Source organism: Ictidomys tridecemlineatus, chromosome 2 (assembly GCF_052094955.1).
Source record: "Ictidomys tridecemlineatus isolate mIctTri1 chromosome 2, mIctTri1.hap1, whole genome shotgun sequence".
NCBI classification, from domain to species: Eukaryota; Metazoa; Chordata; class Mammalia; order Rodentia; family Sciuridae; genus Ictidomys; species Ictidomys tridecemlineatus.
In genome coordinates this window covers 119,541,983-119,559,783 of record NC_135478.1, presented here as the reverse complement: position 1 = coordinate 119,559,783, position 17,801 = coordinate 119,541,983, and the positions used below count along the sequence as shown (strand labels likewise).

Sequence of the window (17,801 nt, the reverse complement as noted above, 5' to 3'; positions counted from 1 at the left end):
CTTAAGTGATCCTTCCTCTTCCTCCTTAATTGCTGGGACTACAGGCGTACACCAACTGAGTTTACATATATAATTTTTATTTTATTTTATAAGAGTTATAGAAATAATTCTAACTGAATTAACTTATAAACCAGTGGAGACATTTAAATCATGAGCACATTTAGTCTGTTTTGAACAAATACAAATATCGGGTTGACATTTTCATATTAAAACAGTTTTTAAAGATTGCAAATCATGGGGCTGGGGTTGTGGCTCAGCGGTAGAGAGCTTGCCTTGCATGTATGAGGCACTGGGTTCCATCCCCAGCACCACATAAATAAATAAAATAAAGGTTGTGTTATGTACAACTAAAAAAAAAAAAATTAAAAAAAAAAGATTGCAAATCATGGGCTGGGGATATAGCTCAGTTAGTAGAGTACTTGCCTCACATGCACAAGGCCCTGGGTTCAATCCCCAGCACCACAAAAAAGATAAAAAGTAAAATAAAGATTGCAAATCATGCACAAACTAAAGTTTTTTCTTTATATCCCATAGCATGATAAGAAAGGTTTATAAGAGAGCAAGAAAAAATGATAATTTTGTATGTTTCTCAAACCTCAGAGAGTCCTGGACGTCCCTCTGGGTTCTCTGATAGAATGGACAGCTATAGGCCAATTCCCATGAGGTTGTTGGTGGGATCAGCATCGTGAATCAGTCTGGGTTGGACTCGGGGAAGCACCAGCATGGTCCCAGAAGAAACTGGTTGTGGGAGCAACAAAAGGGCCTTTCCCCTCCCTTAAATTGGCTTTGGTTTTTTTAACAAAGTGTGGTATTTATGAACTAATTTGGTGTTTTGCCCATATGTGCTTCCACAGACTAGCTTCCTTTTATGAAGTAGCAATTCCTGAAATGGAGTCTGCAATTAAGAAGAGGAGGCTTGAAGATTGCAAGTGAGGCGGGGATAAAACTAAGAACATTGTGTGGGAAAGGGAGGCCTGAGCACAGGGCCTGCCTTCTCCAGCTTCATCATGCCCTCCACTAATGAAGGGAGCAGGATCAAGAACTGTGTAGCTTCAAGCTCATGCATCCCTACCTAGCAGCTTCTTGGCCCCTACATTTTTTATTTTCCATTTCTCAATCTACCACTGAGCTACTTCTTTACCTACTAAGACTACGTTTTTAATTATATATGACAGCAGAATGCATTACAATTCTTATTACACATATAGAGCACAATTTTTCATATCTCTGGTTGTACACAAAGTATTTTCACACCAATTCCTGTTTTCATACATGTACTTTGGATAATAATGATCATCACATTTCACCATCAGTTATAACCCCATGCCCCCTCCCTTCCCCTCCAACCCCTCTGCCCTATCAAGAGTTCGTCTGTTCCTCCCATACTCCCTCTCCCTATCCCACTATGAATCAGCCTCCTTATATCAAAGAAAACATTCGGCATTTGGTTTTTTGGGGGTTGGCTAACTTCACTTAGCATTATCTTCTCTAACTCTTATTTTGAAGTAAATGCTGTAAGGAATTGTGTGAGGACCTGAGAAGAAAGATTTCAACAAGTAGAGAGTTAAGTGCACAAAGGTTCTAAAGTTCGGCTTGGCCACTAAGTCCATTAACCCGATGTTCCCAAATACTGGCAGTCAATAGGATGGGCTGCCCCTGTGATTAAGTCCCTGTTCCTGACCCACTGTTTGAACTGAGAAACAGTCTTGGAGCTAGCTCCCTAGAAAGGACCCACAACTGCTGGGAAGGGGCTCCTTTAGTGCCTTTTTCTTTCCTAATCTATTTCTTTTTTTCTCTTTGCTGTCAAAGGCTTCTAAGTGACCTGTGGCAGAGGCTCTCCCATTCCAAGAAGAAGCTAATGGAAGTTTTTCACATTATCCTGAACCAGATCTGCCTCCTTCCCATTCTAGAAAGCAGGTAACCCCTGGACTAAGACCCCCGCCCCAAACCCAGCAGGAGCATTCCCATTACTCTATCTTGGCTTCTTTCCCTGCTCTGAGGTTCACTGAGCAAATAGAAAACCCAGAAAAATTTCTCTTTCCTCCAATTGGCCAGAGCCTTGCAGAGGACCAGGGTGGGTATAGAAGGGACCTGTAGATCATCTTGCACTGCATGGGCTCTTTTCCCTGGTGTCTCATTTCAGCTGTGACAATGTTCAGGGCTTTATTGAAGAGTTCCTTCAGATCTTCAGCTCCTTACTGCAGGAGAAAAGGTAAGTGTGGCTAAGCTTGGACCAGTAGTGACCATGGTTCTCCCACCAATCCCCACAAGGCCTTACAGAGGGGAGCCTTTGCCATATGCTCACCACAGCGCTAAGTTTCTGACACTTGGTGGTTGGGTAATAGACATAAATGGGGAGTAGCCCTGCAGTAGAACAGTGTCCCTGTGGTCCCATCCCTGTCCCTACTATCTGCTCTCTGCCCCCCAGGTTCCTCCGGGACTATGACGCACTCTTCCCTGTGGCTGAAGACATCAGCTTGCTGCAGCAGGCCTCATCAGTCTTGTATCCTTCTTCCACAGCCCTCTGGGATGGGGTCTGGCCTGATCAGGTCAGACACAACCTCCTGGGAGCCAGAGAGGCAAAAAGAGGGTTAGTCCCAGAACTCATGGATCAGCCAGCTAACTTTAAAGGCTACCAAGGACTCAGCCCTGCTTTTTCTAGAAAAGATGACTGCTCTAATGCTTGATGCAGGGAAGGTACAGCCCCGCTTTTTCTAGGTGTCTCTTGAGTATCTGGGCCTATGTGACCAAGTCGGACTTGTGCTTATCCTCATTGTCCGTATTGTAGGAGGGACAGACTAGTAAACAGGCAGTTAGAGAGTATCATGTAAAAGAAATTCAACCAGACATGGTGGCACATGCCTGATATTCCAGCAACTTGGGAGGCTGAGACGAGAAGATGGCAAGTTTGAGACCAGCTTCAGCAACTTGGTGAGGTCTTAGGCAACTTAGCAAGACCCTGTCTCAAAATAAGAAATAAAAAGGGCTAGGGATGTGCCTCCAGTCCAAAAAAAGAAAAAGAAAAAAAGAAAAGAATTCAGATGGCATTTCACCTAGCAGAGGTCAGGGTGAGGGTGTCTAATGGAAGAGATGCCCAAGCTGAGAACAGAAGGAATAAGAGATGATCAAACCAATAGCTAAGGCAAGAGCAGGTATTCCCAAGGGTTAAAGGGCAAAGAGAACTGGCTTCTTTGAGGAACCCACTGATGTCATGTGTGGATTATATGGTGCAGCTGTGTGTTGAAGGGTCTTTACAGGAGGGTATTGGGAATATGGCACATGATATAGGGGCCAGCTGAACTGCACAGCCGTGAGATGACCTTTGTTGAGAAGTTTGGTTTCTGTTCTACAATACTGGGGAGCATGGAAGGCTGTAGCTATAAAGCAGGTAACATGGTCAGGTGTATACTTTAGAAAAGCTCCATCCAGCATAGGAAGAACACACTGGTCTGGGACCACAGGAAGTCCAGGGGCCAGCGAGGAGGCTGCTGCAGCATCCAGGGATGGATGATGGAGTTTGCGCTAGAAGTGGAGTGAGGGTACTGGAGGTGACTGTTGGATTTCTGGTTTGACAGTACCTTGGATGGTAGAAAGGGAGAAAGGACAGGAAGCCTGTTGGCCATTTGGGTATCTGGAATAGCTTATTCGTTTTTGCTTTAGGGACCTCTCTGGGTTCCCAGCCTTTGCAGAATGCCCTGCAAAGTTGAACAGGAGGCTCAATGGCAGTGGCTCCATTGGCTGTCCTCCTGGAGGTCAGTGTAGAAGAATTGCTGTTGGTTCATTTAAACACCTGACACTGATGGTGGCCCCTGATTCGTCTACCCAGAGCTGCTTTCTTTTGAGTGGCAGGTACTGGGCTGTAAGGCCAGCATGACTGTGGTCTGTCTGACCCAGTGCCGACACAGCCCAGGTACCAGTGACATCCACTGGCTCAGCCCCAAAAGCCCCTGGCAAGAGCTACATGGTTGAATCCTGGGGAGAGACTGAGAAATCTGCCTGCCTCAGAGTTGGGAAAGCTGAGAAGGACATGGGACCCAAGAAAGAGAGCCCTTAACACAGCCTTACAGGGATGAGACCCGGACTGCCTACATCCTCCAGGCAGTGGAGAGCGCTTGGGAAGGGGTGGACAGAAGGAAAGCAATGAACACTAAAGACCCATCAGTGGCCGAAGATCCTAACGGGGATTCTAATGGGGTCACGGTAACAGCAGAGGCAATCAGTCAAACACCATCACATCCAGAGAACTCAGAGGAAGTGGAGGTATATGTCTTGGGGAGGTGCTATACACTGCTTCCTGGCTCCACTTGGTCTGTCTGAGGGTAGGGCATGGGCCAACCTCCTTCTTTACTCCTGCACTCAGGGTAAAGGTTTTTTTTAGAATTGATAGCCTCTAGTTTGCAGTCAGTTCTGTTCTGCCTTTAGGGAGTCCAAAGCTGAGACTAAGCTAGAGGGAGTATGAAGAGACAGCAAGTCACTTAAGCCAGTGAAGTCTCGATTTCCGCTCTATAAAATGAAGAGATGAAGCTTTATCCATGTGAAATGCTTTCCCAAGCTCTCCCTCATACAGGTAAAAGTAGAGCTCCTTTGCTGCCTGGTCCCACCCATGGTATCTTTGAAAGCTCCTTCATGGGATCACAGGGCTCTACTGAACAAGTTTGGAGGCTTTAGATCTAGTGTTTCCTCTCCAGGCTTTTCCAAAACTCTCCCCCCTACGTTGTTTGCAACATAGCATGATGTAGGGATGGAGACCATACAGACTCAGGTCAGGTTGCTCGGATTGTAATCTATTCTGCCACTCACCAGATGAGTAGCTTTGGGCCTGTCACTCCTGTTGAGCCTCAGTTCCTCATCTGTAAGGTGGGGATAGATGCAGTGCCCACATCTGAGCCCAGTTGGACATTGGTGCCCATTAATAACTGAGGCTCTTCTTCCTGTGAGGCCCCATGCTCCATGATTCTCCCAGAGCCTTGGAGAATCGCAACCCCCTCTACCTTTTCCCATCCTTTTCCCCATTTGTCTTTTTATCTGAGTTATGGAGGATCTATATTATTATTTATTTTGTGGTGCTGGAGATTAGACTCAGGGCTTACACATGCTAGCCAAGTGCTAACTACTGAGCCACACTATAAAAAGACTTTTTTCCACATTGAATAGTATATAAAATGAATCCCCCTTATTGAAAAGAACATAATTAAAAAGGAAAACTCCACAAACCTTGCCTGGTGGTTGCTATTTCCTTCCAACATCATCCATCTTGTTAAGAGTTGGTAAAGAGCCAGGCACAGTGGCACATGCCTATAATCGCAGTGGCTCAGGAGTCATAAGAGACTAAGCAACTTAGTGAGACCCTGTCTCTAAATAAGATACAAGACAGGGCTGGGGGTGTGGCTCAGTGGTCGAGTGCCCCTGAGTTCAATCCCCAGTACCCCACCACCAAAAAAAAAAAGAATTGGTAAAGGATCTTTAGTAGAACACATTTATGGAATCCCTTGTCTACACCAGGTTTATGAGCATTTTCTCTTTGAACCATTTGAAACAACCCCATGAGGTGAGTCGTAGTATGTTGCTTTATAAAGAGGAAACAGGTTCAAAGAAGGAAGTACCTACCCAAATCCACACAGCTAGAAATAGCTCAGCCAGTAAATCTTAAAGAGTCCCACTTTCATTGAGGAGGAAATGGAAGCTCAGAGAGACTTGAGTCACTCAGTTAAGATCAAGATCCCACAGTGCTGTTTGGAGTCTGTCACGCTGTCACCCTTGGGCTTCACCTTCCCTTCCCTCACTCTGGCTCTTACTACAGTGCATGGGTGCAGCGGCTGCCCCGGGCCCTGCCGTGTGTGGCGTGGAGCTGGACTCACTCATCTCTCAAGTGAAGGACCTGCTGCCAGACCTTGGGGAAGGCTTCATCCTGGCCTGCCTAGAACATTACTCCTATGACCCAGAACAGGTGATCAACAACATCCTGGAGGAGCGGCTGGCCCCTGCCCTCAGCCAGCTGGACCGTAGCCTAGACAGGTAGGAGAGACAGGTGGGAGGAGGCCCCAGGGCCTATCTGCCTCAGGGCTGGGGCCTTTTTCTCTGCCTCCTACTCTTTCTTCCCTGGTGCCCCAGGACTCATCTTGTTCTCTCTTCCCCACAGCAGAGTTTCCCAACAATTTAATTAATGTTAAATTATCCTCTTTGGGAATCCTCTTTGGGGAAACACAAAACCCAAGGCCCCCCAGAAAGTTCTCAGTGCATACTTGGATGTCCCTGCTGTGTGTTGTGGGAAGACGGATTACAGACACACTGGTAGATTTCTAAAAGAAGATGTCAAAGCTCTTCTTATACCCATCACCCCTACCCTTTCGGACTTTGGCCCACTGTTAAGAGCATCACTGAGTGGTTCTTCCATGAACAAATAATGTTTACTGAATGAAAGAGTGAAATTAGCTCTGTGCCTTTGGTCAAGTTTCTCAGATTCCTTGGCCCCCATTTTACAGATGAGGGTGCTGAGGCACAAAGAGCTAGGGTATAACTCGGTGGCAGAGCATGTGCTTAGCACTCATAGAACCCTGGGTTCAATCTCCAGTACCAAAAAAGAAAAAAGAAAAAAAAAAAGAGGTTGACCAATCTATGACTCCCTATTTCTTAGGGCCATTGTGAGCATTCAGTGAGGGTGGAGCTTTTTTTAAGAGATAAAATGAAAATCATTGTGTGGGGTCCCTTAGGACTGAGGGGGAGCTTCATTTGCAGGGTGGCTGTGTTCTCAGGCAGGCCCAGATGGGGCAGGGCCTTGTCTCCCTGTTAAAGGTTTTCAGCTTGTTTCCTAGGTGTGGCAATTGAAGGGAGTGAAAAATCTGATGGATAGAATGGCAGTGGGGAATAGGACCAAGGTATGCAGGGTCCCCTAAATGGATTTCTGTCCTATACCCCAAGACAGGTGAATCCAGACCCCACTCCCCTGCTGACATCTCGTCACAACATCTTCCAGAATGATGAGTTTGATGTGTTCAGCAGGGACTCAGTGGACCTGAGCCGAGTGCACAAGGGCAGGAGGTGAGTGCCTTGGGTCCTAGGGAAGCTGGAGAAACAAAAGAGCCCATCTTTACAGAACTGGCCTCTGGGGTGTGGGCTCAGGGGTCCCTTTAAAGCCTGGCCCTGGGCACTCCCAGCAGATAGGAATGGGTTCTCTAATGACTGTGCTTCAGGTTCTGGCTGTGCAGAAAGATTGTTGGTGAATCCTTGTTAATAGCAAAAGGACAGATGGGCCAAATATGTCCCTCTCTTCCCTTGTTATTGTATCTTTTGATGTATTGACCATTGACATTCTGGGTGGTAGAATTGGACAGTGCTTCCCAGAAGCTACTGTTTGACCTGATATTCCCCAGGCTGTGACAAAATGAGAAAATCAAGGATTTGCACTGAATGAGCTTTTCCGAGGTGAACATATTCCATTTTAAGGCCTTTTCTATTTATTTTTTGTATATGCCCATCCTACTTTTTCAGCACTGAAAAGTCCATTCATGCCTATTGATTCATTTAACAAATATTTGCTGGGTACTTACAGCATTCTAGGCCCTGGATTAATTAGTTTCTGGAACTGTAGTGGGGAGCGAAACAGATATGGCCCATGCCCACATGGAGTTTGCATTAATCAGCTTGTCAAACAAGAAATGTCACATTGCAGATAGAACAAGGGCTATCAGGTAGATGTGCACAAACTTCTATGCTTTTAGTGGGGGCTTCAACCTGGACAGGAAGAGTTGAGAAAATGACATGGGACAGAAAGCTAAAAGACCTGAGGGTTGAGTTCTGTGAAGGACGGAAAGAGAAGCTCTCCAAGCAGACTGAACAACAGGGACAGTGGCCCCAGGGCTATTGTGAGCATGGTGAGGCTCCCATCCACTGATGTGTTTTATGCTTTAAAAAGATCACCTGGCTTTGGAATGGTGACCCACTGGAGGAAACCGGAATCAGTGGTGATGGTGGGGAGTACACAGCCAAGTTGAGAATAGCAAAATGAGACATTGCAACACTATGCTATTCCCTGAGAGTTCTGAAGTGGTGTTGGTCCATGGAACTCAGAAATCTGGAAACCTCTGGACAAATGCTGCCTGCCTTTTCCCCTGTCATAATAATGGGATGGAGATGGTTCAGAGAGGAAGGAGATTGACTGTGTTCTTGAGGCTGTTGATTTGGTTAGAATCCTGTGCTGTGCCCCCTTCCTTGGGTTGTCCAATGCTGGAAGCTTGGCTGGCCAAAGGTTTAGGGAGCAGGATCAGGGCATCTTTAAGCCATCTGGCCGGCTGGACAGGAAGCACTTGCAAACTGCTTAGTCACACACGTTGCAACATCCCCAGATCCCCACCAGAGATGTCTCACTGGCCACTGTGCCAAGCCAGCATGACCCTCAGCAGCTCCTGCTATGTGAGAGTAGCAGACAGGTGTCCCCCAAACTGATGGAAGGCTAGCCCCTAGTGCAACCCAGGGAACCTGATTGGTAGGACCCCCACAGAACTTAGGCATCTCTGGACCTGGCCTTTTCCCTTGTCTTTGATCTGTGGGTTTTCCCAGAATCAACCTACCTCACCACACCTAGGTTGTAGATCACCCACAAGCATTTGCCAAGGGGTTGGTTCCAGCTGTCAGGGTTACCAGAAGGGCTGGTGCTGAGGCAGTCAGGTGTCTAGAGGTCTCTGCCTCTGATCCTGAGGCACTCAAGGCTGTCAGGCAGAGACCGGCTGGCCTGTGTTCACTGAACCCACTGTGCTAGGTAATCCAGGGGCTATGGATTGCAAAGAGGCAAAGCCTCCATTCATGTAGTCATTATTTATTTATTCATTCAGCAAATATTTATTAAGTGATTTACTAGCACCAGATCCTGTGCTAAACACAAGAGAAACAAGGTGAGCCAGCCTCCTGGGCCTTGCCCTTAAAGGGCAGAAACCGTGGGAAAGACAGACCATTAAACAAGCAGGTGCAAGTGGGAAGGGCCTGGGATGGGGTACACTGGAAGTTCAGCAGGGACACCTGTGTTAATCAGAGCAGGGCAGCTGGCTCATGGCCCCACCCTCCAGAGCCCTTGAAAAATTAAGTAGCACAAGGCAGATCACACTCACGTGTGTTGTTGGATCCCGTAGGGTACACTCAAAGGCTTAGGTAGTAAGGAGACCCATTCCCTTGCATGACAAGGAGCTGCGAAACAGGACCATGTGGGCGTGGTTCACCTGTGTTGTGGGAGCATGGTCCAGGACACATCAGTTCTGTGTTTTGAGGCTTCCTTTTGGTGGTTACATTGGTCTCTTGAGGCTTCAGTGGGGCTGCAGCTATTTCACTGAAGCTTCCTGAAATGTTAATGCTAAGAGGAACTCCAGACCAGTGTGTTTCTATCTCTCTTAGAAAATAGAAAACCTTGGGGCTCGGGATGTGGCTCAAGTGGTAGCGCACTAGCCTGGCATGAGTGAGGCACTGGATTCGATCCTCAGCACCACATTAAAAAATAAATAAAATAAAGATATTGTGTCCACCTAGAACTAAAAAATAAATATTAAAAAAAAAAAGAAAATAGAAAACCTTGCCTAGAAATTTCTCTCTCATCAGGAGAACTGAATCATAGGGCTCTAACATGGTGTGCCATGGTGGAAAGGCCTAAACAAAATGAGGGTCTATGGGGGTGTGACTGAGGTGGAGGGTGGCTGCTGGGTAGACACAAAGCAACTGTGTTGCAGGTGTATCAAAGCCAATGAAGGAAGGAAGCCAACTAACTAATTCCCTTGGAGTGTTCCATGGTGCCCTAGAAGATAACAAGTCCTTTCCCTCAATTTTGGTTCTGTGGTCAAAAATGTATGTTCTCTCTACCTCTGGGAGAATCATAGAGCAGGTTAACATTTAAAGGCCCTGATATACCCTGTAATAAAGAAGCAGGGTTCACTTGGTTCACTTCTGTACATCATCTTATTTCAACTCTGAGAAATGGATGCTAGAGATGGAACTGAGGTTTAGTGAGTTAGGAGACTTGAGCTTGGTCATGTAGCTCAAGAAGTAGCAGAGCAGACCTTAGTCAGGAGACCTGTGTCAGCCCTGTGCTATTAGAATTTGGTAGGGGGGGGGGTACTGGGGATTGAACTCAGGGGCACTCAACCACTGAGCCACGTCCCCAGCCCTATTTTGTATTTTGTACAGAGACAGAGTCTCACTGAATTGCTTAGTGCCTTGTTTTTGCTAAAGCTGGCTTTCAAAATCCTCCTGCCTCAGCCTCCTGAGCCGCTGGGGTTATAAGCATGCCCTAAACCCTGTGCTGTTAGAAGCTGTGTGACCTTGGAAAGGTTGTTCTGCCTCTCTGGATCCCCTAACACCTCAACTGAAAAATGAGGGTTTTTTTGTCTCTGTAGGTCCCTAAGGAACAATTTGAGATGGGCCTTGAAGAACAAGGGTGAGGAGATGAGGGACAAGGTCTTAACTGGGTGTCAGGGAAGCCAGGGTTCCTGCACTCACTGTGATCTTGCAGCAGGCCAACTGGGTAACTTGCTCCAGAGCCACTGCTGCCTGTATTTCTAGACTAATCTTTTCTCAGATTTTTATTTTTCTTTATTTTATTTTTCTTTTTCTTTTTAGCTCCAAATGAGTTCATGGGGCCAAAGCCCCACTTCCTCAGACAGGCTACTCAGGTACCACTGCCCTTACCTGTGTTCTTTTCCAGGGCCCAGCAGGTTGTCAGGCTTCTTTCTGGTCCTGTCAGGCAGCCATGTCACCAGAGGCCACCCAGTACAAAAGAATGGCCCCACTGCCCAGAACCAGGGGTGGACCAACCAGAGTGTGGAAGAAATGACAGTGACCTTTGCCTTCATTTTGGTTCCTGGCCCAGCAGAAATCCTGGCAACTGGCAGTCCCTCAGGAAGCATGTGCTGAATTCATGGATGTTTTCTTTTTTTTTTTTTAGAGAATTTTTTTAATATTTATTTTTTAGTTTTTGGTGGACAGAACATCTTTATTTTATTTTTATTTGGTGCTGAGGATCGAACCCAGCACCCCACGCATGCCAGATGAGCGCGCTATCGCTTGAGCCACATCCCCAGCCCAATGGATATGTTCTTGCCAGTGGCACTAGCTGCCTGGACAAGCTGGGGCCCCTTTCACTTCCTCTCTGTTTTCCAACTTGGTGAAGAGAGCCAGATAGAAGGCTAGAGCCACGGACACAGACCCTCTTCCTTGGTGACTGTGAAAGATTTCTATGAATCAAGATCTCTCCCTGATCCAAATCAAATGCACTGTCTTTTCCACCATACCCTGGGGCTCCTGGTCCAATCTACCCTTCCTACCACAGAGCCTCATTACCTCTTCCCCCAGACCCATTAAGCCTCCAAGCCAGAGTTCATTTCTCCTGTTTCCATTCCATTCTGTGTCATTCAGCACGTTTTGTGTTGGTTATTCTTTGCCTGTCACCCCCACTGTAGTGTGAGGGCAGCAGCTCCATCTTACTCATTTCTGAATCTCTTCCCCATTCAGCCTCAGTACCTTGCCTGATATGTAGTAAGGCCTTAGTAAAGACTTGCAGAGAAGCAAAGCTTAGCCTGCCACACTGGCACCACAACACTGACCTGCCCCAGGCCCTTGTCCTAGGCAGATAACCCCACAGACTCAGGTGCCAGCTCCTCCCAGCCCAAAAAGCCAGTTAAGATTTTTGTGGAAGCAGTATACAACTTTGTGTCTCCCCCTTTTTTCTCCCATTACCCTTGATACATTTCAGAGTCCCGATTTCATAGTTAAGCTGGATTTTCTTGCCTGACATCTCGTATTGATTTTCCCCTGCAGGGCTAGAAACTACATTCCACAGGCCTGGGTATGTGTCTGACAAGCCAAGTTTTTCTACAGGTTTGCAAAACCATGGTCAAGAGACTTGAGTCCCCTCTAAGGGCTGCACTACAGCTCACTGTGACCCCAAGAACACCTCTTCTTCCTCCACTTCACCCAAGTTTTCTTGCCTGTGATATGATGGAATTTGGACTTCCAGAAATTTTTTTCCAGTGAATTCTTTTTTTTTTTTTTTCTTTTGTGATAGTGGGGATTGAAGCTGCACCCCAGGCCTTTTTATGTTTTGTTTTGAGGGTCTCCCTAAGTTGCCAAGGCTGGCTTGAACTTGCGATCCTCCTGTATTAGCCTTCTGAGTAGCTGGAATTACAGGTGTATGCCACCAGGCCTGGCTTCTAGTGAATTGTCCTGTAGAAGCTGGACTTGTGGAACAGGAACATAGAAGACTTGCTCTAATGAAGCAGGGGTGAGAGGAGGAGACCAGGATGCCTCTTCTCTCCACACCCCAAACGTTCCTAGGTCTCCTGTACATTCACCAAGAAAGCCCTACGTAGCCTTAATTATTTCTTGCTTATTTTAAAAGTTCAAAGACTCCAAGCCATCCTAGGGGGTCACCATTTGCTACCGTGACTCCTGGCCCTCTGCATTCACATACATCAACATATACCCACAGAAACGAAATGGGGTACCTTTGCTTTTGGGATCGTTCTGGGTGTGTTTTCCTATAATTTGCTTTTTTCCTTGGCAATAAATCTTTCCCCATCAGCACAAGTAAATCCACATCATTCTTGAGAAGTATACATGGCCAATCTATAAGACAGATGAGACAGTTCATTTGGCCATTTCACTCATGATAGATATTAGTCTCTTTCCGTTTCTTAATGTTACCAGCCAATGCTATAAAGAAAACTCCTGACATGCAGCCAGTGTTACTCTAGGGTAGACACCTTGAAAGGGAATTTCCTGGTTGAACTGTGTACATGTATTAAATTTAACAGTTTGTGAGATGTCCTGCAGAGGGGCTGGGGCCCCTTCATGCAGGTACCTGTAGGTACCAGCACCTCCCGGTACAGGACAGGACAAGCCTCATTGTGGGCCAATCTGATGGGTGGAGAAGTGATCCCCAGTCTCTCTGGACCTATTTAACCTAAAGCTTAGAAGCCTGATGTTTTTAATCCTTTCTCCCTGCCATTTCCTTGGCCCAGGAAGGAGGGGAACACACGGAGCCTGCTGAACGACAAGCGGGAGGTGGTGTCCCAGCGGCAGCGCTACGAGCAATACAGCGTGGTGGTGGAAGAGGTGGGTGCCTGAGCCGGGCCTCTACTGGGCACGGGAGGTCCAGCCAGCCCCTGAGCTGTATCTGCCATTGCAGGTGCCACTACAGCCAGGTGACTACCGTGGTGATGACTATGAGGACGAGTACGATGACACCTATGATGGCAACCAGGTGGGCGCCAACGACGTAGACTCAGATGATGAGCTCATCAGCCGCAGGTGAGGCCACAAGGTGGTGGCATTCCAGGGGAAGAAAGGCTCTCTGGCCTTGGGGGATAACGGGGGCTCTGAGCCTTCTGTTTATACAGATGAGGACAATAAGGCCTGGGCGTGTGAGCGAGTCAGGGCAGAGCCGGGCCCACACCCAGGCTTCCGGACTCCTAGTCCAGGGCTTCTTCACCCCAGTGGGGCAGCGTTTATTTGGGCTCAGGAAGTAGTTTTGCATTTTTCTTTTTAAAGTACAGAAAACATTTCCCAGTGGAATCTTGCAGAGTTTCCTCAATACAGATCAAAGCAGAGCTTCCCTGGACAGCCCCAGGCCCCAGCTCAGTCTCCCCCTAATCCCTGGTGTCAAACCTGGTACCTCAAAGAATTTGGGACTGATGCAAAAGCTAACTCGAAAAGCCCTCTGGGATTTCCCAGCCTCCTGAGCTGATCATCTCCCAGTGGCTTCCTCGCCCCAGCCAGATCCCCTCTCCCAGAGCCCTCCCTCCAGGTCTAATCTAGTCTTTGATCTTGCTTTCTCTCCACACCCTCAGGCCCTTCACCATCCCTCAGGTCCTGAGGACTAAAGTGTCTGGAGAAGGGCAGGAGGAAGAGGAGGATGAAGAGGAGGAGGAAGCTGAAGAAGAGGCTCCCAAGGTACCTCCTTGGCAGGTGGCAGGGGTGGGTGGTGGATGAAGAGGAGGGTGCAGTTCTGAAGAATGAATCAATAGCTCTGTGTCCCTCCCGGCTCCCTGCATCTGGCCCTGAGGCAGCCCCAGCATCACAGGGAGGGGGGTCCTTTGAGCCCAGGCTGTCTGCTTAGAGAGCTGCTGGTTTAGAGCTTGCCTCTTAGAATTTGCCAGTTAGGGCCCAGGGGACAGATTAGAGGCTGGGCCTTTGAGCTGCCCGGGGTCATTAGGCCCACAAGCCTGGGGGCTAGGAGAAGAGATGCTGTCAGCCACTGTGCCTGGGGTGGCAATTCTTAAGATTTGAGAAGCGTTAGAGCCCAGGGACCCTTAGAGATCATCTGGACCAGTGAGTTTCAAAGCCCTGTTTTCTAGCAGCTAAACTTCTTCAATCGAATCTTAGCTAGAACTTCAGCATATAAAACAGATAAAAGCAGCTCTGCTCAGGTTGAATGGGGCATCAGCCAGGGACCCTGGAGCCCTTATTACCCTCCCAGCAAGATGACAAATTCAGATGCTTCTGTGGCCAGGTTACCAGTGTCACTGAGTAGGGGGGCCTGGCAAGAATAGCAGCCCAGGGGTCAGCCCAGATTTTTATGAAAAATCTCTCAATTTTTATACTACTAATTCTACTTTTTTGGGTTTGGATTTAAAAAGAAAACAAAACTCTGGCCACCAAAGTCTGCCTGTGGTCCTATGGTCCTTAGGTCACATTTTCCCCTGCACTGGTCCCAGGCTTCTTGTTCTCCTAGAAGTTCTAGAGAATCCAGGAGTGTGTGGCACACCCCTGTAATCCCGGCAACTTGGAAGGCTGAGGCAGGAGGATTGCAAGTTCAAGGCCAGCCTCAGCAACTTAGTGAGACTCTGTCTCAAACTAAAAAATTAAAGGGGCTGGAGATGTGAGTCAATGGTAAAGCACCCCTGTGTCAAATCCCCAGAACCAAAACCAAAAGAAGTCCTGGGGAGCAGGCTCTTGCATAGCACCCTGCTGCTGGCACTCAAGTGAGGCCAGACCTCCAGCTCCCAGGACAAGCTGGTCACCCACCAGGGGCTGTCTTGGCTTCCATGACCCTGCATGGCCTTGCCTCCTTGCTCCCATTTGTCACTGACATTCTCTTAGCTATGGTTAGTCCACCCCACCAGCCTGTCCAGAGAGCTTCAGTTCCTTCAGCTGTCCCCTCCCTGGGGAGGAAGGAGGACAGTAGGGTTCCAGTGAGGCGCCAGACAGCAGCAAGTCCAGCTCCATTCCAGGGCATCCCCGTGCTTGGCACACACTCATCAAGAAGATTTATTCAAGCACCTCCCAGGACAGTTTAGGGAAATGGGACAGTTCATGATTCCAGATTTTGTTTCTTCTCTCCGCAGCCTGACCATTTTGTACAGGACCCTGCAGTGCTGAGGGAGAAGGCAGAAGCCAGGCGCATGGCGTTCCTTGCCAGGAAAGGGTAAGCATTCAAGAATCTAATTCTGATGAGAGGGAGCCCATCTGAGGAAGGCCCAGCTGACCACCCAGGAAACCCACACATCAACCCAAAGTACTGCTTGTGTATTAATTTAATTCTCATAAGAACCCTAGGAAGTAGCTACTGTTATTAAGGCCAGAGATGTTAAATAACCTGCCAAAGATCACACAGCTAGTAGGAGTTAGATCAAAGATCAATATGGATGGGGCTGGAGTTGTGGCTTAGTGGTGGAGCGTGTGCCTTTCACATGTGAGGCACAGGTTTGATCCTCAGCACCATATAAAAATAATGAAAGCATGTGTCCATCTACAACTAAAAAAAATATTTAAAAAAAAATGAAGCAATGGTGTGCATCTATAGTCCCACCTATTTAGGAGGAGGCTGAAGCAGGAGGATCATTTGAATCCAGGAGTCAGGGTTGGCAACCTTGTCAACAGTGAGACCCTGTCTCTTAAAAAAGAAAGAAAAAGAAAAAAAAAAGAGCTCAAATGGGTCACTTTGGGGTTCAAACTCATGACCATTACTTGACAGATATTGTTGCAAGGTGTATCACCAGCATGGGAACCCAGTGTGTCCAGGGCTAGCTAGTGCTGGGCACAGTATAAAGTGCAAGTATGCCTAGACAGACAGACACACATTCTTTATGGCTGAGACACATGACAGGGACATAGGAGCACTTGAACTGGACCCTTAAGAGTGGAAAGGGTACAGAGGAGTTTGTTGTGAAGGTAAAAGCGCAAGGCACAGGTATGGTCAGAAAGAGGGTGTTCAGCAGGCAGCCCAAGTTCCCCCTGTCTAGCCCCCTCTTTTTCTCAGTAAGGAAACTATCCAGATGGGACAAGCATCTGCCTCCAAAGCAGAGATAGAGTCCCAGTCCCCTCATCCTGGAGCTCCTACAGCACTGCCCTCTGGATACAGGAGGCCTCACAGGAGGGAAGACTTTGATCTTGTTCTGAAGGCAGTGGGAGCCACAGAAGATTCTTGAGCAGGAAACAAAGCCACTCTGATTTCACACCCATCCCAACCCCCAGAGCATGAAGCTCTGGGCAAATCCCAGCAGTTGAGTCAGTCCACAAAGATCCCAGGTCATGTCTGTGAGCACATTTGGTTTTTGGATGCCACCAAGCAAGGCCCTGGGGTGTAGAATAGGAGGGTTGTCTCATCTGTAGCAGGTGGCCCTAGATGCAAAAGGGAGGGGACACACTCCAAGCCCTCCTCCACTCCTGCGGGCTTCAGTCAGTCTACTGGCTGCTCCTTCCCCCAGCTTAGCTGTGTGGACCCATCTGGAAACAAGGCTTGGAGAAGAGGAAACCCCAGGTGTGGTGCTGGCCACAGGCCCCAGAGTCTTGCCTCTTAGGGCTCCATTTTCCCTCCCATCCGAAATTGGGCCATGGATGGCCTGCCCTAGAGGTGTGTCCTTTCCTGGTGACTTCTGAGGTAGGCTGTGGGTTCTTCCAGAAGACTTCTGACCAATGGGTTCTCCTGGGGATGGGTTGTGTCCCCTCAGGTATCGGCATGACAGTTCCACAGCAGTGGCTGGCGGCCCCCGGGGTCATGGGCAGAGCCGCGAGACAACCCAGGAGCGTAGGAAGAAGGAAGCCAACAAGGCGACGAGAGCCAACCACAACCGGAGGACCATGGCCGACCGCAAGAGAAGCAAGGGCATGATCCCATCCTGAGGCCACCACGCCAGAGCCAGCAGGGCCTCCTCACCCAGTTGTCTCCTTGCCGGGGCACCAAGTTCAACTCCACCCCTCAACAGCCTCAGCTTTGCAGCCCCTGAGAAGGCCACCTCGTCGTCATCTACCAGCCAGCCGTGAGCGCCTTCCTAAGGAACACACAGTGCCTTACCCCTCAGTGGAGGAACCTGTGGGGCCAGCGAGCAGTCTCCTTCCCCAGCTGCACTGGTGGGAAAGGGATAGGGACGGAGCCCCAGGCAAGCTCCCCAGACCTTGTGTGGCAAGTTTCCACTTCCCTGAAGTCTGTATCTTCAGAAACAACAAAAGGCCTGCCAATAAAGTTTCTGACCCTTCCAAGCAGTGATCCATGACGTGCTTATGAGCAACTCCCCATGTCTCATTCTTCAGTGACAGCCGCCAACTGAAGGGCAAGAGGGCAGATGCCCCGTGCTCCCTCCATAGACCTTTTGTGCTTGCTCTCAGTTTAACTCCTCCCAGTATTGCTTGTCTTGCTGTGTGTCCCTTCCGAGCCCCCAGTGCCTGCCTGTTTGAAGGAAGAGCTGGAGCGCATGGAGTTCTGGGGTCCTTTCTGCTATCTCATTCAGTCCAATGACCTCTGCCCTAGGAGGTAGGTACAGATGAGGAAAGTGAGAAATGGTAGGACACAGATGTCCAGTCCGATCCCTGGCCTTTATGCATCCTAG

General features: G+C 48.4%; 1 protein-coding gene across 5 annotated transcripts in view; it reads left to right on the top strand.

The window, feature by feature from the left end:
- Ascc2 (activating signal cointegrator 1 complex subunit 2) overlaps positions 1 to 17,454 on the top strand; it is a 42,820-nt gene extending 25,366 nt beyond the window's left edge. For all 5 annotated transcript variants that reach the window (XM_013363228.4, XM_005336065.5, XM_040291970.2 and 2 more), the window contains 12 exons: positions 855 to 929; positions 1,810 to 1,917; positions 2,144 to 2,212; positions 2,429 to 2,503; positions 4,068 to 4,260; positions 5,801 to 6,015; positions 6,919 to 7,038; positions 12,996 to 13,089; positions 13,163 to 13,284; positions 13,824 to 13,926; positions 15,321 to 15,400; positions 16,926 to 17,454. In XM_013363228.4, coding sequence (XP_013218682.1) covers positions 855 to 929; positions 1,810 to 1,917; positions 2,144 to 2,212; positions 2,429 to 2,503; positions 4,068 to 4,260; positions 5,801 to 6,015; positions 6,919 to 7,038; positions 12,996 to 13,089; positions 13,163 to 13,284; positions 13,824 to 13,926; positions 15,321 to 15,400; positions 16,926 to 17,097 — 1,426 coding nt within the window. In that variant the 3' untranslated portion in view covers positions 17,098 to 17,454. The remainder of the gene's footprint in view (positions 1 to 854; positions 930 to 1,809; positions 1,918 to 2,143; positions 2,213 to 2,428; positions 2,504 to 4,067; positions 4,261 to 5,800; positions 6,016 to 6,918; positions 7,039 to 12,995; positions 13,090 to 13,162; positions 13,285 to 13,823; positions 13,927 to 15,320; positions 15,401 to 16,925) is intronic.
- The last annotated feature ends 347 nt before the right edge of the window (positions 17,455 to 17,801 follow it).